The 24,430-nt window shown below is 42.5% G+C and overlaps 1 protein-coding gene across 1 annotated transcript; it reads right to left on the bottom strand.

The window, feature by feature from the left end:
* Positions 1-518: 518 nt before the first annotated feature.
* On the bottom strand, positions 519-15,851 carry LOC133413893 (zinc finger and BTB domain-containing protein 7C). Its single transcript, XM_061698807.1, has 4 exons — positions 15,527-15,851; positions 5,993-6,652; positions 4,283-4,953; positions 519-2,243 (listed from the first exon to the last, which is right to left on the bottom strand). Exons 2-4 carry the CDS (start codon positions 6,641-6,643, stop codon positions 1,742-1,744), a joined length of 1,824 nt encoding a protein of 607 aa, XP_061554791.1. The 5' UTR covers positions 6,644-6,652; positions 15,527-15,851; the 3' UTR covers positions 519-1,741.
* Between the last annotated feature and the right edge of the window lie 8,579 nt (positions 15,852-24,430).

The raw sequence follows: 24,430 nt of genomic DNA on the forward strand, positions 1-24,430 counted from the left end.
CAAATACATGATATAAGTCAACTAATAGATCAGTAATGTATCAGTGAAACTTGGATCTAATAATTAAATTAGTTCGTAGGTAAAACTGAATAATAATCATATTATTTTTATAATTTAAAATGTTCCAGGTTTATTATTAATGTTGTGTTATTGTTAGTCTGAGTACTATTGTTGTTATTATTATTATTATTATTATTAATATTATTATTAATAGTAGTAGTGTAGAAATATACCAGTAAAAGAATGATGTATTATTTGAATGCTTTGTAACGCAAATGGTTAAATCTGTTTTTGTAATTACGCAGGAGCGTAATTTGAGTTTCATGGATGCCAGAAAAAAATTGCACAATAGTGGTAGATATTAATAGTCCAAACATCTGTCAAATCTATCAATATTTCACAAAACATTATTTAATGATGATGTTTTAATTCTACTAATTTGAAGCCAAGTTAAAGAAATGCTGACTGCAATAATGGACTGTACCGACGTGAGAGATGGGCCTTCTCTCCATTCAGTTCTGCACTTCAAAATGACCAAAATTGAGTTAGCCCATTCTAGTTCTACGTAGCTCATATAATATATGAACAATGTGGATCATAATCAGTATTTAAGTCCTCCATTTAAAAAAGTAGGGAATAAAATTTGGCATTGTATGTATAATATTCATTGTGTGAAATTTCTTGAAATAAAGCCCTCACACCAGGTTCAACATGTCATGTCTTTATAAAACATTTTGCAAAATATAGCCAAGGCTCATTCATTTAAATACACATAAATAGCACAACAAAGGTATTTTTTTTCTTTCTTTTTTTTTTTTTTCCAGCGCCCATTTCAAGTCAAATAAAGGTGATTGAGAAGAGTCCTTCTGGAGACACATGACGTTTTATTTACAAAGCATTGACTTACAGTATGTCTCATTTATTGAGCATCAAAGTCTTTGGAACCTTTCCTAGCCTGTTAGAATGTGCTATATACAATAGTGCAGCGGAAGGAGGGTTGTGCTCATTTAGTCAACTTCAATTGTTTATTGTGTGTGTCATTTTGCCGTTAGTCCTGATTTGTACAAAGTAATAAATTATGTTACATTCATCTTTGTCACAAATAACTTTTTCTTTCCTGAACATGAACACGGCGCTGCCCTTTAAGGGCGTCTTATGCTAAGAAACTGTCCGTTAGTTTTAAAACATCCATCTTTCTGTTTTCAATACAGCCGATCCTTATTAGGGTCGCGGGTGCACTGGAGCCCATCCCAACTGACTTTGGGCGAGGGGTGGGGTACACCCAAGACTGGTCGCCAGCCAATCGCCGGACACCTAGAGACGTAGCCAAACCACCATCTACACGCACATTCACATTCACACCTAAGCGCAATTTAGAGTCTTCAATAACCTAACATGCATGTTTTTAGATTGTACGAGGAATCTGCAGTACTGGTGGGAAAAAACACAGCAATCATGGGAAGAACATGCAGACTCCACACAGGAAGGCTGAAGCCAAGTTTCAAATCCCGAACCCAAGGCAGACATGCTAACCGCGCATACACTGTGCGCATACACTCAACATATTTTCATCATTTCCAATGACAACTTCTTCCTAAGTGCGTGTACACATTCACAATGCTTCTCAAATGTGACATGAATGGATATGATGTGGATTTATTGATATTTTGCCATAAAAATAGAACAAAAAATGTTAGGAAGTTCACTGATTTCTTTTTGTGTCTCTAGGTGCACTTGATGTTCATGTGGCCGTCTCCGGGATGGGCGGGGCCCGCTCCAGTCTGACGGTCCAGGGGTCTGAGGCGGCCGAGTAAAAGGGCGAGCGGGCCAGCACGTCGTCCCCCGCCAAGGAGAAGGCGAACACCCCTCGCTGCCGCTCCGCCCCATCCTTCTCCTCCCCGTCCTGGTATGACTTGAACCCGTTCCCCTCCAAAACCCCTGCGGCGGAGACGGTGTTTGGCGGGCACATGTAGCTGGGGGTGGGCACAGACCGCCAGGCGGCCGGCTTGCGGCCCCGACGTGGGCGGGAGACCCGGCAGCTCTGCCTCTTGAGGTGGCGGTGCAGGTGGTCGGAGCGTGTGAAACTCTTGTAGCAGTGCTCGCACTGGTAGGGCCGCACGCCCGTGTGGATGCGCAGGTGGTTCTTCAGGTCATAGTTGTGCACAAACTTGGAATTGCAGTGCAGGCAGATGTACGGCCGCTCGCCTGTGTGCTTCCTCATGTGGATCTTCAGCTTGTCCTGTCTTCAAGGAAACACACAGTGTTTTTTTTGTTGTTGTTGTTTTTTTTTTAAAAAAGATCAGCCTAAGAAATGGCAGTATGCTTGAGACACAGATATAGTTTAGTATGCTTTGGAAGGGTAAACTCATTCTGTGTGAAAGGTAGCAACATGGAATGAGAGCACAAAGGGCAACCTGGAAATTTCCTGGCATCTGAGGTAGTATCAGAAGTCTCTTTTACACTACTCGTCAAAAAGTATGTTTCCCCCCCATGCTATTCAGTACAAAAGGTCCCAACCCTGCATTTTCCCGGCATCTGATGTATCAGAAAGCCAAAGTCTAAGCTGGTGTTTTCCCCCATTCTTTGTTCCGTGTGGAGGTAGTCTTAAGAAGCCCCTTTCACACTGCCCGTCAAAGCTGGCTAAAAAAAAAAAAAAAAAAGAAGCATGGCTTTTTTCCATATCATTCTGTGTGAATGGCGTCAACATTTCACCCAGCAATTTTTTCGTAGGTAATCTAAGTAGTTTCAAGAGGTAATGTCAGATGCTCCCTTCACACTGTCCATCAAAACTGACTGGAAAAAGCAAAGAAGAATGTATCTCCATGGAATGGGGGCTATGAAGGCAACCCAGAAATTGTGAGCCATTTTTTCCCTGTCTCACTTTTTGTGTGTGTGTGTGTCAAAGTTAAATGCAGGCATCCCAGCAAATGCCCATCATCTCGGGCAGTATCAGAACACTGTCATCTAAGACAAAAGCTACCAACGCCGATTAGGGGTGACCCAGCAGGTGTCTCAGTAAACCCCTTTCACATGGGCTGTCAAAAGTGGCGCAAAAAAGACATTTTTTCCTGTGTTGTTCTTATGGAAGATATGAAAGATACCAACACGGAATGGTGTGACCAAGCTTTGGAGGTAGTCTCAGAATCTCCTTTCACACTGCCTTCAAAGCTGGTGTGAAAAAAACATGGCACTTTCCCTGTGTCATTGTTATGTGTGAATGTTCCAATAAATAATGGGATTGACCTGAGTTGTCACACGGAATTTACTATTCTCTGTTGTCTTTAGACTGCTATTTTTGGTACCCCCCCCCCCCAAAAAAAATTGTATGATGAAGATTCTTACGATTATTTTGATACCATCCGTGCTAATTTTCGAGTCAAGGGTGGAGAAGCAGTACTTTTAACGTAGATATGCAATGTACAATAATGATGAGAGTGTAGAATGTCAAATTGGGTTTTGCTGGTGGAAAGTGTGCCTAAGCTGTGAGTGGGTGCCACATCACCGCAGATAAATTAACAGAAGGGGTTTTCCGCACTTTTCTTCTTGATCCTTAGAAGGGTGGGTTAGATGAAAAGTGAGTGCTTCATTTTCCATTAACCCTTCCTGCCCTTTGACAAAACAAAGCAGTGGGCTTCGATTGTGTTTGATATGGTACACAATTTATTGTGAATCGTTGAAAAGGGTACCAACATTTTTTGGGCACCCTGTTGTCAGGCACCCAGCCTAACCCATGGTACCATGGATATGGTACTTTCCATTGATTGGGCGACTGCGAATTGTCCAGTTAATGTTCAAGGAGGGACTCCCTGGTAGTGTAGTGGCACCAGATGAGGCTTTCCATCCATCCGTGGCAAAGCAAAGGACACGTTTTTCACTGAGCCGGTGCTGGTAATCGGTAAACCCAGCAATTTCCCAGTATCTGAGGTAGTGTAGCCCCTATCACACTCTTCGTCAGAGCTGGCTGACAAAGAATAGCTTTTTCCCAACTACCGGAGACAGATTCCTTGTGTGTGGTTTTTTTTGGACATACTTGGCAAATAAAGATAATTCTGATTCTGTTTGAAAGGTACCAACAGGGAAAGGGAAACGACCAGGCAATTTCCCGGCATCCAAGGTAGTATCAGAAGCCTCTTTCACGCTGTCCATCAAAGCTGGCACAAAAAAGCTTGGCTTTTTCTCGTATCTCGTTTTGTGTGAAAGATACCCACCTGTAATGGGGCCAGCCTGTATCACACACTGCCCTACAAAGCCTAAAATGTGGAAGGAGTAGTGCTCCACTCACCTGGTGAAGCGCACCTCACAGATGGTGCACATGTAGGGTTTCTCCCCCGTGTGGGTCCTCATGTGTCGCGGTAGTTTCCCAGCTCCCTGGATGATCTTGTTACAGATGGGGCACTGCTGCGAAGACTTGGGCTTCATCTTCCTCTCCTCCTCCAGCTGCCAGGGAGGGAAGAGAGCCCCTAGGTGAGACGTAGAGTTCAGGAAGCTCAGGTATGAGCGGAAGTCGGCCTCGTCTTTGACCGCACCCAGGGCGTGGCCTGAGGGTGGCACGGGCCCGGTGGAGCCCATGGCACTGCAGAGCCCAGAGTTGACGAACTCCTTCAGGAAGTTGCCGTGGAGCAAACCAGGCAGGACTTCCTCTTTCATTTCCTCTTTGATGATCTCCCGCTTCACTACCAGATCGAGGGGTCCGGGCGGGGGGGCGTCCGGCGTCGGGTAGGTGGTGGGGACCCGTGGGGAGCCGGCGCCTGTGCGAGGGTGCTGATGTAGGCCGGGTTCCAGGAAGCGTTGGGGAAATGCCGGGAAGTCGGCAGCCCACATGGAGGGGTAGAAGCTCGGCAGCAGGGGGGAGAAGCTTGCCTTCCTGTCCAGAGCAGACATGCGGGGGTACAAGCCGTCCTGGAGAAGAGACTCGATGGAGAAGTCCTTCAGGGCGCGGTTCTCCAGACTCTCCTGCAACAAAACAAACCGCTATCTTAGCATTCAACACAGAGGGAATGTAATTCAAGCAATATGATAGCAATATGTCAGCATGTGAGCATTTCATTCAAACCTCATTGAAATAGTGCGCTAATTTAAAGCGAGATGTAAATCTAACTGTATCAATTGGCCTTAGTGCTTTCTCTTGTCATGCTATGAAATGTTAGCGTACCGAACTGTTGGTCCTTCAGCATTTGATCAATTTTCTTTGGAAAGAGGATCTAACTGCAGCGCAAGATGTAAAACATATGAATCGTCCTAAGCATTTTGTCTTCTTAGGTCGCAATGTTGCTATGGTTTAATGTACAAACTGCTAGTATGTTAGCATTTTATCAATTCCTATTGATCAGCCTCATCACATTCTCTTGTCATCTTGCTATCTTGCTTTTTGTTAGCATACCAAACTGTTAGCATGTTAGCATTTGATCAAGTCTCATTAGAATTAGGACCTGACGACAGCGCAAGATGTAAAACTTATCAGTTGACCTTAGGCTGCAATCCTGCAATATGTTATCTTACCAACTTCTAGGATGTTAGCATTTTATAATTTATCAGTTGAGATAGTACCTTTTTCAAATTTTAGTGCTTTGTCTACCCATGTTTCTATCTTATTATATGTTAGCATGCCGGCTGCTAGCATGTTAGCATCTTCCATCCATCCATCCATCCATTTTCTGAATCTACTTCTCCTCACTAGGGTCGCGGTGTGCTGGAGCCTATCCCAGCTATCATCGGGCAGGAGGCGGGGTACACCCTGAACTGGTTGCCAGCCAATCGCAGGGCTCACACAAACAAACAATCTTTCGCACGCAGTCACACCTACGGGCATTTTAGAGTCTCCAATTAATGCATGTTTTTATCATTTCTCATTAGAAATAAAATAGTCCCAGAATACAAGGCAAGATGTAATGGCCTTAGTGCGTTCTCTGCTCAGTTTTTTATTATTAACAAACTGTAAGCTTAGCTTTAGACACAGGGGGAATTGTCAATCGGAGCCCTGGTTGTGGTCTACCTGCTTTCCACGCATGATGTCAGGCGACCGCTCCTGGTAGGTTGAGGTGCTGGGCGGCGGTGACTCGTCCATCCCCAGAGGCTCCCCCCTGCTCTCCGACGACCTGTCGTCGTCCTCCTCCTGATCATCGTTCCTCGACCCTTCTTCATCTTCCTCTTCTTCTTCTTCCTCATCTTCCTCTACTTCCTCTTCCTCCCTCCCTTCAGACCCTCCCCCTCCTCCCTCACCGCTGTCCATGATCTCCAGGCACACTTTGATGATGCAGGGTATCTCCAGCATCTGCGCCGCGTTCAGGATCTCACTGACATTGGACGGCGTCACTGTCAGTGTGGAGGTGTAAGCAAACTCCAGGATGGCTGTGAGCGATTCCGGGGCCACAAAGTCAATTTCGTAGATGGCTGCGGAGGGCGTGGGGGCAGCAGCGTGGTGGTGGCCTCCATCCTCGCCGTTGGCCACGGTAAAGAGCTTCTTGAAGTAGTGGCTGCAGGCGGCCAACACCGAGCGGTGGCTGCGGTATTCCTGATCTCGTACAACGAGGACCACGTCGCAGAGGAGGCCGTTGCGACGCTGCTCGTTAAGGCTGCACAGGACATCGCTGCTGTGATTGGGGAACGGGATCCCGATGCGGTCTTCCTCTCTGTGGTGGACCATCCTCCGCTCCTTGGGTAGGGACCAATAGAAAGCAACGTTAGCTTATTATCCATGTCGATCGATGTCAACATTTGATCCATTCTTATTCAAAAATGTATCTGAATGAAGGAAAGGCGTAGACCCATTTCTCTACTCAGCATACAAAACACCAGCATGTGGGCATTTGATCATTTCCCAATAGAAATAGTTCAGCTACTATTACTATTAAAACTTAACATAATTCCTGGCTTGTTAGCATTTGCCATTAGAAAAAGTACCTGAATACAAGGCCAGATGAAAAGCTTATGCACATTACATTCTTGATATATATTACTGCTAGCATGTTGGCATTTTAGTATTTCTCATTAGAAATACAATAGTGCGTAACTGCAGGGAAAGATGAAAAACTCATTTGAACCCCCCTCTGTACTTTCTCGCAATGTTACCATTTTAGCATTCTTCATTAGAAATTAGAAATTGTACCTGAATGTAATGCAATCGACAGCAATACTTTCTTACCATAGTTTGACATACCAACTGCGTACGTGTTAGCATTTTAGCATTTCTCAGAAATTTAGCAGTGTCCTGGACTACAAAGCAAGATATAAAACTGTGTGTTTTCTTGCTATATGTTGTATAATAATTGCTAGTATGTTAACATTTTATATTTTCTCCTTAGAAATAGTACCTGAAAGCAAAGACAGATATAACACTCTTTTCAATCGACCTTAGTGCTTTCTCTATTCAGGTTGTTGTCTTGCTGTACACCAACTGATAGCGTGTTAGCTTTTTGTCTCTTGTCATTAGAAATAGCACCTGAATACAAAGTGAGATTTTCCCATTTCTGCAGAAATTGCATTTAGTTTTGATTATTATACAATTGTACCATTTCTTTGGTGAGCTATGTCATGGTGTTTAATTATCATCATTATATGTTTTATTATGACTTTTCACACAACACATCTTTGTATTATACATACTGTATGATAGAATATGGTTCCTTTCCCAAAAAGAGTTCATTCTTTTTTTTTTGTAAATGTCCATTTAGGAGTTCAACTGAGATGAAAGAACGTATAAAAATGAGAGAAGAACAACTATATGGTCATTTTACAAGAACAACAACAAACATGGTCATTCAACAACCGCTATTTTGTAAAAATACACTTGAGGCTTTTTGATTACAGTATTTGACAGCGCATATTTGAGAACACGCTAAATGAAAGACGCAGCGGTTAGTGCGCTAAAGACTCAACACGCTCTCACGTTTCCGTCGAAATACTTCTGAACTTATACTACTACTTATGAACATTCTCTTATTGACTCCTGCGCAATCCCATTCTGCCTTTCACATAAGAGTTTGCGTTTGACTGACACTGTCAGAGTATACAAACATGTTTATCCGTGGCACATCATTACACACACTGTAGAACTGTAGAGAGAGTCAAATTAGGAATAGCTCTTAATATATATGACACAACCTCTAATAATAAACATAACATGTTAATAATTAAACATCATCATAAACAACCACTAATAATAAACATTAATAATGCTGTAATGGGTCTTATTAGAATTTGTGTGGGTGGACCTTACGTGTACATTTCTCTGTTGTTATTTTAATAAGCATTGTAACATTGTTAAATTACACTAGACAATACAACCCATAAATAAAAAAGTAAACAATTATAATTGTATTCTAAAATGTAGTTAATGGTACAATCAATATTTTTTTCCCTCATTATATCGTCATTACTTTCTTCACTGATTTGCATGGGGAAATAATTATATAAAAAAAGGACAAATCATAACCATTAGCATAATCATTGATTGTTTTCATGACTTGAAAGAGTAAGATGACCCATTTAATTAGCATGCGGCAACAGGAGAGCCACAGAAGAGGTCAGATTGTTGTCAAGATATTAACATCCTGTCTCGAACCGCTCGCTCGGCACTTTTTCTGCAACTCGTAAGGTGTTTCCAAGTCCCGCTCCCAGCTTGTTGATTGGCAGTGGAGTTAGAGTTTATGCAGAAAAATCCGGTAAAATGCCACCCAAGACTTCACAAAGATGTTAGCATGCCTCGTGAGCATCAAGGGATCGATTGTTTTGGTTTTCTTTAACTTTAACTTACCACGTGGTGTTAAGCTAAGAGTAGACTAAAGCAGTTTAAAGCAGTTAGACTCCAGCATCACTTCTTGTCATGTTTTAAAATGTTTTTTTTTTTTTTTATAGTAGTTAAAGACTTTTAACACTTTTATGACAGGAGTCACAAATTACCTTCCCGTTTCGCCTTCATCATTAAAGTCAAAGTCTTAATATGAATAAAAATGATATAATTTGCGCGCTGCAATTGGCTGGAAACCGTTTCCGGGTGTATCGCACCTCTCGCCCGAAGATAGCTGGGATAGGCTCCAGCACGCCCGCGACCCTAGTGAGGATAAGCGGTTTGGAAAATGGATGGATGGATGGATTATAACATTTTTACATGTGCACTGACAGTTCGAATAAAACTCAAATTGCCTGCATAGTCATAAAGGTTTTAGGAGGCGACAGTTGCAGCGCATAACAGATTATTTGTATTGGAAAATAATCTAATAAATATCGACTAAGTAAAAAATATATATTATCCATTTTTAAATAAAGATAAAACAACTCTAAATTGTCCATAGGTGTGAATGTGAGTGCGAATGGTTGCTTATGTCCCCCGTGATTGGCTGGCGACCAGTTCAGGGGGTGCCCCACCTCTCGCCCGAAGATATATGGGATAGGCTCCAGCACGCCCGCGACCCTTGTGAGGATAAGCGGTGTAGAAGATGGATGGATGGATAAAAGTATAACATAAAAATTTTAATATCTGAGTAAATACAAAGTACCACAATAATAAAACTATAAAGTAAGATGTTTAAGTAAAACAAGCAAACAAATGAATAAATAAATAAAACTGTCGCAGTCTGCTATTTCTTCTGTCAGTCTGCCATGTCAGTCAATCACATTCTACTAGACAACCAATGTGTCAGCCAATCACCTTCTATTAGACGCCAGTCAGCTACACCTCCCTATTTAAGGCCGTGTTAATGATGCAATTTGTGTCAGTGTCCGACAATCATGCACGTGAGACGCTACAACACGACACAGTGAGAGGTCTGCCTTATCACGTTTTCCTGTTCCTTTCTCCGTGGTTGTTGGGGATTCTGCTACCAGGTCAACGAGGTGTGGGTTTCCCCGTTTCTGATTTTTGTGACTCGTGGATTAAGATAACAGCGAAGTCGGAGCGTTTCCTGACCTGCTATCAGTGGATTACGGAGCATTGCATCACTTTAGCCCAAGATAACAGCCCTCTCTTCAAATAATAATAATAATAATAATAATTATTATTATTAAATAACCATGTTATGTTGCTCTGGACTTCACATCAGTCCCGATTAAATATATCAGAACATAGAACAGAGATGTTGATAACTCATCTCAACACTTGGATGACAGTTAAGAATTTTAAAAAGTCCACTTCAAAAGGTTTTAGGACGTGGTGACAATTTGACCCTGAACCAGATTATTTCCATTATCTCCTATTAGGTGTAATCAAAGTAATTAAAGAATCCCCTAGTTCACCTGCAACCACACACCTCAGTCTTAGTTTATTGTCTTGTCGCTAGGGAACGGTTGCTATGTTGACGCCATTGATCGAGTGATTTACAGGTCCGTAGAGGATGTGGCTCAACCGGATACAAGCCCTCAGGCCTGTGCAAACACCCCGTGGGAAAAAGTGCAACTGAAGAGCAACTGTCCAGTGACGAGACACTTTGATCGATTTATTACGTCAACTGTTGACTCAGGTAACACACCTTGACTATATGCACTTTGAGATTTGGAGCAAGGGACCACATTTGGTGACAAAAACTCAAGGCGCTAGAAGTAGAACCATGTGATTTTTCCTCAACCAATCAGTGCGGAAAGGTGACGATAATAATGGAAAAGTGGAAAATGATATAGTGCTGCTCATGAGGCATCATCATCAGTCTTCATATAACAACTTAATATCATACTTTTTCCAGAAAGTTACCTTTAAAGGGTAAAAAGGATTTCATTCATTAATTGTCCCAAATGCAAATAAAGTAAGGAAAATTATATATTAAAATAAATACAATCTTCTTAATGAAATACATAAAATTAAACTAAAACACATACATAAAATGAAATAAAAAGTATAAAAAATAGCTCCCAAAAATAAAATTAAAGACTCCATACATAATAATACAAATAATAAATAATCTGTTAAAATAGATTGTGAAATAGGTTAAAAAATGAAATCAGTGATTCTCAAACTTTTTACACCAAGCACCACCTTAAAAAATGTTTAGCTATCCAAGTACCACCATTATGACCTGCATTAAAATACGGTAAAGTAGTAAGCCTACGTGTTCATCAAAAACAAGGCAGTAGTTTTATTTTGAAAAATTATTGTAAGCCAGTGTAACATTATGCACACAACAGTAACACTGCACTTAAACACGGGACATTTTTTTTTATTAATGATTCAATTAAAATGTATTTCACACAAAAGAAAAATAAAGAAAAAAGTAAATGTTTATAAATAGTGCTTCGAGATTAAATGCTGATTTATTTACTGTTCTAAAAAGTTCAATACAACTGAACTGTACTTAAGTTATTTTACATAAAGTTAAAAATGTACTGTACAAGACAAGTAAAAAAGTACTTATATTGGATTAAAAAAAACCAACAGACTAGGCACAGCTACAACTGGGTTAATTTTAATGTTTGACTGTATCGCATGTTTTAAATGTTTTTTTTTTTAATTTGTGTTTAATTCAGTGATTCTTTCACATATCACTAGAGTGAGCCCGTGTACCACTAAATCATTGAATTAAACAATAAAAAAAAAACACAAATAAAATCCATCCATCCATCCATTTTCCATTCCGCTTATCCTTACTAGGGTCGTGGGCGTGCTGGAGACTATCCCAGGTGACTCTGGGCGAGAGGCGGGGTACACCCTGAACTGGTCGCCAGCCAATTGCAGGGCACATATAAACAAACAACCATTCACACTCATATTCAAACCTACGGGTAATTTAGAGTCTTCAATTAACCTTCCGTGCATGTTTTTGGAATGTGGGAGGAAACCGGAATGCCCGGAGAAAACCCACCCAGGAACAGGGAGAACTTGCAAACTCAACATAGGCGAGGCCGGATTTGAACCCTGGTCCTCAGAAATGTGAGACAGGTGTGCTAACCAGTCGCCCACCGTGCCGCCCACAAATAAAAGACTGAGTAAGAAAAACTAAAATAATAAAATCTAAATAAATTCAATTCAATAAATAAGTGTTTTAAAAATAAGTACAAAACAAATACATAAATAAATAAAACTATCACATAAAGTAAGTAAACATTTTTAGTAAATATAAACAACTAATCTGAGTAATAAATAAATCAAATCTACTACTACCGACAAATGAATCACACAAATATACTAATTTACTAAGACATAAATAGAATAAAAATGCAAATAAATAAAACAAATAATTGTGCTGTGATGTAAGCACAAAAACAAACCTCACGTATTGATAACAAGCATGTTATGGTGGCGTGTACATCAGCTCAGTGCAGATGAAATGATTGCCCCCCACCCCCTCCCCCCAGAGGAGACAACACAACCGTTGACTTTGTTCAACAGTAGAGCACGTGCGTCTGCCCCCATTAATAGTGAAAGCGTGGGTGAAAGGTCCTGTGAAAAGTTCCCTAACAGGTTGCACAAACAGCAGAGGAGGGGCCCCTCCCTGCGAGGCCCCCGCCAAGGCAAACAATAAAAAGCCCAACTGGGAGGCGCAACCCTCTGTCATTTTGTGTGCTCTGAGTCCATCCTCAAAGTACCCCCGCCCGCTCAACGCCCCAGTCGTGGAATGACGGGACGCGTGCTTCCACTGTACGTCTGCTCTGGCTCGCAGTGGCCAGCCCCTAATTACAACGTGGAGAGGATCTAAGGAGGATGTGCCACATAGACATAGGGTGGGGAGGGTTGGCGTGGTGGCTGTGGCTTCCCCACCGTCAACGACATTTCTTCAGCCAAACGCCCTGGTTATGCCTTCGGCCACCAGGGCGGCGACTCGCCTTATTTAGTCGCCACTCCGGATTAAATATAAAAGGCTTATTGGTATATAGATGAAGAGAATTTGCTCCGATTCGCTTTCCTGGCGACGTCTGAGCAGCCGCTTGTTGCTCGGCCGAATTCATAGGGCTCAATCATAACTGCCCTGGAAAAAAAAAAAATCTAGTCTGCAAGCCACGCCCACCAAGCTGCTCAAATGACAGACGGCAGACAGAGAGTTACACAAAACGCTACTTTAAGGATGATGACACATACTGTGAACAACACACATTTACCAATCTCCCTGTTCGCTGACTTTTTCGTGTTTCTCTTATTCACTGAAAAACTCATCTATTCTCTGTTTTTGTTGTCATGTCTAATATTAAAGTATTGCTTTGGGACCATGTGGTATCTTGGGGCCAAGGACGTATGTTGAAGTGAGCGGAGGTGCTTAGTTTAGTCAGGTGGTAGCCTTGCCGAAGAAAAAAGTGCTTTGCCACCATCCAGTGGCATCTACAGACCGTTCCAAACCTTAACTGCCCAACTCACATTTTTTTAATCGCTACTGTGTATTCAATATAAAATGCATATTATAGCGTAGGTGAACAACATTTGCTCGGATTCTTTTCCCCCGGTGATGCCACAGGTGTTTGTGCGGCCTCGTGTCGCTAGGCAGAATTCAAAGGGCTCAATCATCAACGCCCCCCACAAAAATTATGAACCCGTCACACACGCCAGGCTGTTTGAATGCCAGATGGCGAGCAGGAAGTTACAAACTCAAGGACGTTCCTACAATATTAGACACATTTAATCGCTTCTCCAGATTAAGTGTAACATGAATATTGTAACAAAGATTTATTTGTGTGGCCTCTTGTTGCTTAACGCAGTGATTCCCAACCAGTGTGCCGTGAGCGCTTTTCATAAATGATTAAATGTTACTTAATTGCTCCCAAAAATTGTATTCACAAGAAATAATGTATCTTTGGTCATCTATTTATGCCAGTGGGGCGTAGTCACAGAGAGAACAAATAAATGCTCTTCTATTAGATGGCGGGAAGTACATACAGTGATGAATGCATCCACTTTGTGACATATTTGTTCGCTGGTGTGCCGTGAGATTTTTCAACTGTAAAATATGTGCCTTGGCTCCGTACAGGTTGGAAATCACTGGCTTAATGCGTACACATACTGTAACTTCATGACGTAATCCCAACTCTGTATTAAATCGAAAATACATAATGGAACGTAGTAATTTAAGTGAATTGCTCTGATTCTTCCCCCCCCTATAGCGATGTACCATTGGTTATCGTGGCCACATGTTGCTAGGCAGAATTCATGGGGCACTGTTCTTAGTGCCCCTATGTCCTTTTTTTAAAATGTGTTTTTTTTTTTAATTATTTGCCTAATTTTAAGAATGATTCATTAATAGATTATTATACCCCAGTCACACTTACTATGCCGTTTCTATGGCTACCTAAAAGGGCTCAAATGTGGGCTCCCCTGCCACACATAGAAGATAAAGAACTGGAAGAGTCGACAGGTAGTCAAACGTTATTATACATACGCTGTGCTAATTAAGCCAAGCAAAATCTGAACTAATTTTGTTATTGAGAGTTTTTGACTCTGGAATGAGCTCGGTGACAGTCTATCAAATTTATTAAAGCGACCCCCTCACATGCACCTGTGTGTCACCTCCCCCTCTTCTTCTTTCACTCCCTCCTCGTCACCACCACGAGGTCCTAACACTGGGCAGCCGGGCCCCGCAAAATCATCCGCACGCGTCCCAAGCGAAATGACGAAAACGCTTTCAGGCCAGCGCAGGAAATCATTCATTACGATGCAAAACGTTGACGGCGAGAGGCCAAACAAAACGGTCGTGACGCCCCGTTCGTCGCCCCACCTTATTAAAAGAACATTTGAGCTGCTGTGGATGTCATCTGTGCACACATGACACTCCAATTATGTACAAATTGCTGTCAGTCACAGTCCGGTTCCGCTTAAAAGTGGAAGCTCACGCCTTAGTTTACTGTTTAATGGGAGTGGAGCTTCACTTGTATGTATTTTGGCACATTTGTCTACATCACCCAGGATAAAACACAAAATTGGATTAAACTAGTTTTTTTTTTTGGGGGGGGGGGGGTCTAAAATGCCTTTTCTGGCTTGAGACAAAGTCACAATATTCTGGTGAAATTAGGGACAGGTGTAAAAAATAATAATAATTAAGTTACTTCAATGCAGGCAGGCATTTTCTTTCTTCTTAAATAATAATGCTAATAATAACTGTGTGTCAAACAGAAGCAGCCCATAAACAGATATTAAAGTAACACCAGTCATTAGATGCTGTAAGTCCACTACGTAAGAACGTCAACAATCACTTAGCGTGCCACTTGAAATCCTTTTCAATATTTAACTTTGATTTAAATGATCATCAAGCATAGTGCAGATAGAATATAGAGCTGAAATGATGTCATTTCCAATGTAGTTTGGTGACAGAAAACTATTCTTTTCACAGCATAAGATAACAACAACAATAACCAATACCCAAATAATTTGAACCAAGTTTTGAAATGGATGTAATAATAGATGTGTCGAAGTAAACAAAGATTGAGGAAAATAAAAATAACAACATTAAAGCCAACTCATGCACATCTTTGCCTCCTGTCGAGGCAGCATGGACTTACTGTAACTAAAAACATAATGCACATGCCGCACGTGTGTTCTTTAACACACTTGTTCACACTATCACACAAACACACTGGGGAAAAAACACACATACACAAAGTTTTGCGCTCCATCACCTACCTCAGTTGTCTTTTGTCCAGTCCTGACTACTGTGAACCTCTGATGGTCCTCGCGTGACCTCTCAGCATTTCCCCGCTTTTTGACTGTCAATCAATCAGTCTTTCAACCAATCATTCCCATTCATAAAAATGTCGAAAAAACAACATCAACAACAAAAAAAGAATCCAATGCGAAGCAGCTGAGTAGTGCAGGTTGTCGGGTCTGTGAGTGAGTATGTTAAGAGTGTGTGAAGGCGAGCGGGAGACTCAGGTTGTGTGTGTGTGTGTGTGTGTGTGTGTGTGTTTCTGAGAGTGTGTGAAAGGAGTGTCGGGGAGAGGAAAGGGAGGGGAGGGCCGAGCAGCAGCACTGCGCTGCGGAGATGTCGCACCGCTAGTTTTTATAGCAGGGTGGGTAGCTGCAAGATAATAATACCCCATCCTCCTCCACAACACAAGTGTATGTGCACCGTGTAATAAGCCCCATGGCGCAGACACCCTCTGATTTAGGTCAGACAAAAATGAATTTTTAGTCGTGTTCGAGGGGACCGGGGGCAAAGGAACTCCGAGGGGTTGTTTGGGGAAACGGAGGGAGGCGGCCGAAGAGAGAGGGGCTGGGGGAGGAACAGGAAAAAAGGAGGAGAGATTGATTCGGGAAAACTATTTAGCCTTTTCTACTGGGATGTCAGACAGCACAGAGAGGGACTCACAATTGTAATTTAAGACTACTTTGTTCGACGTTTTATGACGATGTTACACGTGCAAGATCGATGGCATTTTTGTTCAGTGAAAATGTTTTCATCATATTTTTTTATCTTTATTTTGGTCATTGACTGACGAGTGACCCGACATGGTGAGCTGATAGATAGATATGATATGATATCGATATGAGCTGCTGTGATTTTATGATTTTTTTTAATTTTATTTGCTGGCTGTGAAGTTCACAGCAAGCAGCAGTTCAGCAGATGGTCAAAAACAAAGTTGGGAAAGTTCATTTTCTACGCGAACTAATTTAAGGTTCAATTCACTGTCCCAAAAAAATGAACCAGTTCAGTTCGTAGTTCATAATTCCAAATTTTGAACTAAAGTCACCGTTTCCTCACGAGTTCATTTTTTTTTTTTTTTTTTTTTTTTAGTCTGTTGCTAGCCAGCTATAACTCTAAGAGCCAGCGGGAGCTTTCACCCTACAATCTCAAAAACGAGAAAAAACCTATTGCTTGAGTAGTCTTTTTTTGAAATGAAAAATGAAAACAAAAACAGGACTTTTGTCCTTAATGTGCAAACAAAAACACGCAAGACAGTACGACAGGGACGATGATAAAAGGACATTGATAACTTTGCATTCCTTGCAGCTCTGGCTGACTATATTGATAAAATGTTTCATCTCATTGAGCCTCATATTACCAACAAAATAAATGACACATTATGACAGTGTGCAAGCATTCTGATACAAATAATAATTTTCCAAGTAATCACTTTTTACAATGATGTACTGCATTACAAAACAACCAAATAACACATTCGCAGTATCACCGAATGCACCTCGAGCACACAGGCTGCTGCGACGTGTCTGCCGAATGTAAAATGGCGGTTGCCAAATGCGGCGTTCATCCCCGCCATATGAAGGCTCTTATACAGTATAATGTAACTAGACGCGTTTTGTCCTGGAAGTCCCAAGCAAAACCTGGCACTCTTGAATGAAAATGAACGTACGTTCAAAAAACATTCTTTGACGGCAGAATGAGCACATTGTCAATAACGTTCATCAGGCACAAATGAACTCAATTCAGTTCACGTTCACACAATATATGAAGTAGTTCATGAACTTTTGTTCATTGAACTCATTCAGGTACAATCCTGGTGAACATTCATTCATCCATCCTCTGTACCGCTTCTCCTCACCAGCATGCTGTAGCCTATCCCAGCTATCTTCGGGCGAGAGGCGGGTCTCACCCTGAACTGGTCGCCAGCCAATCGCAGGGCACATCCAAACAAACAACCATTCGCATTCACATTCACACCTACGGGCAATTTAGAGTCTTCAATCAACCTACCATGCATGTTTTTGGGATGTGGGAGGAAACCGGACCGCCCGGAGAAAACCCACGCAGGCACGGGGAGAATATGCAAACTCCACACAGGCGGGGCCGGGGATTGAACCCCGGTCCTCAGAACTGTGAGGCTGACGCTCTAACCAGTCGTCCACCGTGCCGCACCCCGGTGAACAATTCTTCCAAAAAGAGGTCAACTGCTTGCTTCACGCTGTTTATTGCAACTCCCGGTTGCATTTTACTGTTAAATTAAGCATAAAACAGAGAATTCCACATGGTGTATTTAAACAAATCAAATTAACTTTGTCTTACGAAAATCCTCTGGCTCAATGCTAACATACGATTCAAATGGCCATAGACAGGTTAGATTGCTATTTTCCTCATTTAAAAAAAACCAAACATTTCAGCTGGTGTTTTTTTGGGTGCTGGAGCAGATGAATGGTATTTCCATTCATTTCAAGGGTAGATGATGATTTGAGATGCGAGTGTTTACGAGCGTGGTCACGCAATGAAGGAAACTCGTAAAACAAGGCACTACTGTACCTACGTATTTGTTGCATCGTATTAGAGGTAGGAGTTTGGGTTTGGGGTTAGTGTTGGGTGTTAATAGTTAGGATTCGTGGTTAGGGTTAAATCAGAGTAGGGTTTGGGGTTAGTGTTAGGGTTAGGACCGTTAGTGTTAGTTATTAGTCGGGTTAAAATGATGCGTTAGTATTGGGAGTCGGGTTTCAATTAGAGTTAGGGATCATGGTCAAGAGTAGGATTAGGGTTGGGTTAGGTTTAGGGCAATAGGAGAAGGGCTAGGGATTAAAATTAGGGTGAAGGGTGGGGATCGAGGGTTAAGATTTGGGGTTAAAGGTTAGGGATTGGTTTGGGTTAGTTTTAGTAATGAATTAATTAGGGATAGTGGTTATGGTTAAGGGTTAAGTGTAAGAATAAGGTTAGGGTTAGACTTGGAGTGGGTGGTTCAGACTAGGTGTTGTCATAGGGTTCGGGGTTAGGTTTAGTTGTCTGGCAGATGGTGGCTGAGACATTTGATGAAACAAAGCACACCATCAAAATAAGAGTCCGTTTTAGCTGAATCAAAACTGCCAAGTGTGAACATGCCTCTGATATTGCTTCGTGTCCAACAGCACTGACATAGTGTGACCGTAGTCCAGTTGGCCTGCACAAAACAACACAAGACGACGAGCCCACTTCCCCTCCGCGGCGGAGCCCCACGCTCCTGCTGAGTGACACTGCTGCGGCCCGACTCACACTGGCATCCAGTATATATAAACGCAGGGTTAGCCACTAACTGCTAGCAGGCCGGCCAGACGGCCAGAAAAACAACATAAGACGGCCCGGCTATTCTCGCGCCCTAAGTGGCACCTGCGCGGAGCGCCTTCTTATGAAGGTCGGCCCGTGACCGACACCCGCTCGGGGGTTTAATGGCGCCATCGACCTGTGCGTCGCTTTGACGGTGAACGCGTTCACTTCTCGCAAGACCAATCAGGACGAAACAACAAAGCAGCCAGACTTGAATGACAGAACGCAGCCATTGTAATTATGAGGTGAGGAGCTCAGGACGGGCCAAGCGACAAAGTAGTGAACTGAATGCTGCGAGACTACACTGCTCATTTCCTGCTTTCGGCCTTGACCTCAAACACCCGGCTTTCACTGTACGGGTCGCATGATGACTGTACTACAAAGCAAGAACAAATCGCCAAAATCATTACTTTAAAACAACTAAAAATAAAACATCTTGCTGGAGTCACCAAACTCTGTGTTGAGATCATATGCCATTGCATACCAACATCAACACAACACCACACTAAAATTGTCTTCAATCGCTAATTTAATTTGCAAACCCATAAAAGAGTTGATTACCGTGTCATTGATTTAAATGGTACGGAGACGCCCGTCCCCTTGGCCGATCACACCGCTCGCTCATGACTCGCTGAGGAGGACCGAGGTGGGAGAAGCATATCAATGTGCCGCAAATGACGTGAATGGGTGTTCGGTGTGTATGAATACTATACTGTAGCTCCCGCGAGAAAACTCTTGCCACGGCGCGAGTCTGATCAAGGCATGGAAGGACGTGACATCGCTATGTGGCAGATGCCGTGATATGCACCAGTCGGAGCTAAGCTGTTTTCCATTTTTAAATTAGGAACAATGAGCAATTCAATCAGAGCAAAGGTCATTTCTTCTTTTCCTTTCTGCTTTGGAGTCGCCACAGCGCGACGTCCTTTTCCATGTCTCCTGCATCTTCCACTCGAACACCAACTGCCCTCATGTCTTCCCTCACGACATCCATCAACCTTCTCTTTGGTCTTCCTCCAGCGCTCTTGCCTGGCAGCTCCATCCTCATCACCCTTCTACCAATACACTCACGCTCTCTCCTCTGGACGTGTCCAAACCATCGACGTCTGCTCTCTCTAACTTTGTCTCCAAAACATCCAACCTTGGCCGTCCCTCTGATGAGCTCATTTCTAATTTTATCCAACCTGGTCACTCCTAGAGAGAACTTCAACATCTTCAATTCCGCCACTTCCAGCTGTGCTTCCTGTCTCCTCTTCGGTCCCACTGTCTCTAATTCGTATATGATGGCTGGCCTCATCGCAGACTTCTGCTCAGTGAGCAAGTACGTGATTAACTTCAAAAGTGCGTTGTACCTTTTCTTTGGCTCATTTGACTGGAATTACATATGTGTGTAGGTGTGTGTGCGTGTAGCGCGTGCGTGTATTGCGGGTCGACTCTAACGAGGAACGGAGCTTGCCGTCGTGGGATCGCCACCGTCTTCCTTCGGGTAGCGCGTGTGTGTGTTTGTGTGTGCATGTGGGCATGTGTGTGTCAGCAGGAGAGCCCCGAGGCACCATGGCACCTCCTAATTAAAAGCAGTCAGGCTGCAGGGCAGGCCAGACACATGCCTGTCACCACACACACACCAAAGACCACGCTGCTCACACACGCACAAGGTGTGAGGTACAGGTCAACTATTTTTGAGCATAAGTACGACCCCCCCCCGCCCCAACACACACACACACACAGATACACGCACATGCAGACCACACAGGTTAATGGTCCCAAAAAGTGTCCGCCTGGTTGCAGTTGTGCTGGAAGCTTGACCTGACATTTAATTAGACCACCAATTAGACCATTGGGTTTATTACCTTCACCAAGGAACTCTTAATTTGTAAGCAGGCTTACATCAAGCGTCTGCTACCACATAACGACAAGATACACACAGCTAGTTGAGAGTGAGCACCCTTTCATTGAGAGCAAGCGCAATTAAACTATGTGTAAGCCACTAATTGCCTCTGTCAAAGTGTGAATGATCATGTTCATTGATTAATTAGCTTACGTTTACTACTTAAGCCACAAAACCTGTGAAGTGAAGGGATATGTTGTCGCCCAACTGGAAGTTGATTTTTACCGATTAGCAGCACATTTTGGTTCCAATCGGACTAAATGCGCCATTAAAAGCATTGTCAGAAGCCTTGGGGGAGTGCTGGGTTTTTAGGCTCTGTATGTGTTAGAGGGAACCCAATGAACTACTTTTAATTGAATACTATTTTTAAACTTCTGATGATGATATATCAGGAAAATTTAATTAAAATATGTAGTAATGAAAAATATTTTTGTTTTTGTCTTTATCTCACTTCAGTGACTGGGTGGGAGAAATCACATGATTCTAATAACTCATATTAAGGCATGTAAGCGTCCACTTTGATTCAGATTGAAGGGACCAGAAATGGTCCCTTGCCCCATAAAATCCTGAGCACCGTTGGGCCTTGGCAGAAGTCTTTTTGGAACCTGACCAGCCGCTAGAATGTTGACACTGACGGGTTACCTGTCCACGTTGAAGCCGGTGGAGATACTAACAAGCTAACTGGTGCCGGCGGCGGCCAGGTGGGCGGACTAAGGCATGCGGCAATTGGGTGGGAGGCCATCCCACAGGCGCTCACACGCACACGCACGCACGCACGCACGCGCACGCACACACACACACACACTCTCTCTCTTTCTAAGGTGGGTGGACCCGCTTCTACAGAGCATTATGAAATCACTCGCTTTTATGCCTGACTCTTGTTCTTCTTCTACACAAGAACTAAGCTTGGCTCCCAGTTTAAAAAGATTTCACTCAACATTTAACCATTAATAAAATACCTACAGTGAGTGTGTAAAATACTACAAAATGCAGGCAACTACATGTACATTTAAAAACAAATGGAAAAAAAACAGAAATAAAAAAAGTACATGTAGTTTAAGAAATCCCTAACATAAAATATGAGATAGAGATAAATGAGATACAGACCAGTACATGTACAGTAGGTTAGGAAGCCCATGAACTATGAAATAAAGTAAAATAAAAATAAATACAGATGAATGCTTGTCATTTCTGTAACTACTGTAATTGAATTGAATTGTACAAGATCTCAGATATCAGCTATATTCATTACCTTCTGAATAAAAACCCATCCATCCATTTTCTGAAACGTGCTGGAGCCTATCCCAGCAATCTTCAGGCGAGAGGCGGGTACACCCTGAACTGGTCGCCAGCCAATCGCAGGGCACATGGAAACAAACAATCATTCGCGCTCACATTCACACCTACGGCCAATTTAGAGTATTCAATCAACCTAGCATGCATGTTTTTGGGATGTGGGAGGAAACCGGAGTAACTGGAGACGCAGGCACGCAGGAAAACGTGCAAACTCCACACAAGCGAGGTTGGGATTTGAACCCGGTCCTCAAAACTGTGAGACAGATCTGCTAACGAGTTGTCCACTGTGCCGGACTTAGTAGAAACCCCTCAAATAAATAAAATAGAGTACAATAAAATACAGACTCGTGAAATAAAGTCAAATGAAATTAACAAATACCCATTTTTAAAATCCAATTGATATGTTAAAAAATTCAATAAAATAACTCCCGTAAATTAAACTGAGACAGTAGTTGGAAATTGACAAAAGGAAATACAGACCAATACATGTACTTTAAGAAATCCATAAAATAACATGGCATGCATACGAGTACACAACACTTTAGGAAATCTAGAAAATAAATTGCAACAGAAATGCCGTATGAAATACTGGTTAAGCAGTGACAACTGCTTCCGACACAACAGGACGGGAGAAACGATTATCGGGGTTTTAAGCTTTACACCCGATTCCCGCCAAGTGATGGGGAAGAGGCGACAGAAACGTCTCAAACGGGCCGACCGCCGGGAGCGTCAGGGTTCGCCTCCCAGTCAGCTGCTGTGTTTTTTTGGTGAGGAATGCGAGTGTACACAAATCCAAGATCTTTTTTTTTGGCAGGCAGGCAGGCAGGCAGGCAGGCAGGCAGGCCGGGCCGGACCTCCCACCCACGGCAGCCTCTTCAAGCCTCCGCCCAAATATCCTCTATTCATCGTCTTAGTCAGTCCCACTCCACACAACCAATATGGACTTCACTCCTTTATACAGGAGGAGGACGACACGCATTCACGTGCAGACATGAACATACAGTAGCTGTTGGAGGCGTGCTAAGACACACTCGGGTTGCTGCATGTACACACTTACACGCAAAAACATTTCCTGAAAAGTGATGTGAGGATTCCGCCCGACACCGGCGCTATGTACTGTACCCGTGGCTCAAAAGCGAAGTGTGGAGAGTTCCCTGAGATGCACGAATGCAGTCAATCAATGGAGCTATCATTGCCAATGCCAACAGGCTCTGAAATATCGACACGCTCATCTCGTCCGTTTCCTGTCTTTGTATTATTATAAAATAGATTCAGCGGCCAAGGAAATCCGCTTCTTCATTGACAATTGGGCCATGTTGTTCGGTTAAAAAAAGAATACAGGACAGTATTGTGGAGCCGCAAAAATGTTTCTCTCAATAAGAAAATCAGGGGGAGCAGTTATTCCATTGCAACGTGTTGGTATGTTTGCAAGGCTCAGTCGCCAGGTGCACGGGTGCGAGTTGCCGACTGTAATTTGTTTGTGATTGTCCGGTTCAGTCGTGCCCGTTGCGACAGGCTGTGAGAAGACAAAAAAATAATCATAATAATCTGTTTTCTCAGCTGTAAAAGGCAATTTACTTGGAGATGCCACTTGTTGCGAGGCAGTTATAAGTGCCCCATTGGCTGATGAAAAAAATAATGCACAGGTCAAACCTACTCCGAAAACAGTACTATAAGAATTATGAGGCAAGTTTATTAATATACATGAGTTGCACAATTTCATTGCTGCCCTCATTTTAATATGAACACTTCCAGCAGTGGACAATTGGAATCGTTGGTCTCGCAGGCAATGTTAAGGACACACCTCCCACACCAAAAAATGGTCACTTGTTGCCAGGTAGAGTTCACAGAGGTTGCCCCATATGTCAATGAAGTTGCTACTGTATATGCCAGCCACTTAAATTATTTATAAATTTTTTTATAAATTAATTATTATAGTGATTTTAAGAATAAATGTATTATTAATGTATGTATTATTATTTATTGCAGAGTTGCAACAGAGTTGCCACTGGAATCAACCTCAGCCAAAATTTGGGGGAAAACACACCTCTAAAGTGCATCCATACTTGGAATCCTAAGTGATGTCGCACGAAACCTCAGCAAATCTCACAAGACTTCACCACATCGTGTGAGAAATTTTGTGAGACTGAGATGTTTTTTTTTTTTTCCCTCGCCCATACCAGTGTTTTAATTTTAATTTTTTTATTTTTTTTAACATATGACAGTTAAAAGTTTCATTTGATTCTTTTCTTATGGGAAATAAATAGTTGCTCTTTCAAGGCTTCACTGTAAATAACAATACATTTACACATCTCCAAGCACGCTCCAACTCCTATTGAGTGCAAAACCATGAATTATTCTTGCACAGTCACACGTCACGCAGTGAGTG

Source organism: Phycodurus eques, chromosome 15 (assembly GCF_024500275.1).
Source record: "Phycodurus eques isolate BA_2022a chromosome 15, UOR_Pequ_1.1, whole genome shotgun sequence".
In the NCBI taxonomy this organism is placed as follows: Eukaryota; Metazoa; Chordata; class Actinopteri; order Syngnathiformes; family Syngnathidae; genus Phycodurus; species Phycodurus eques.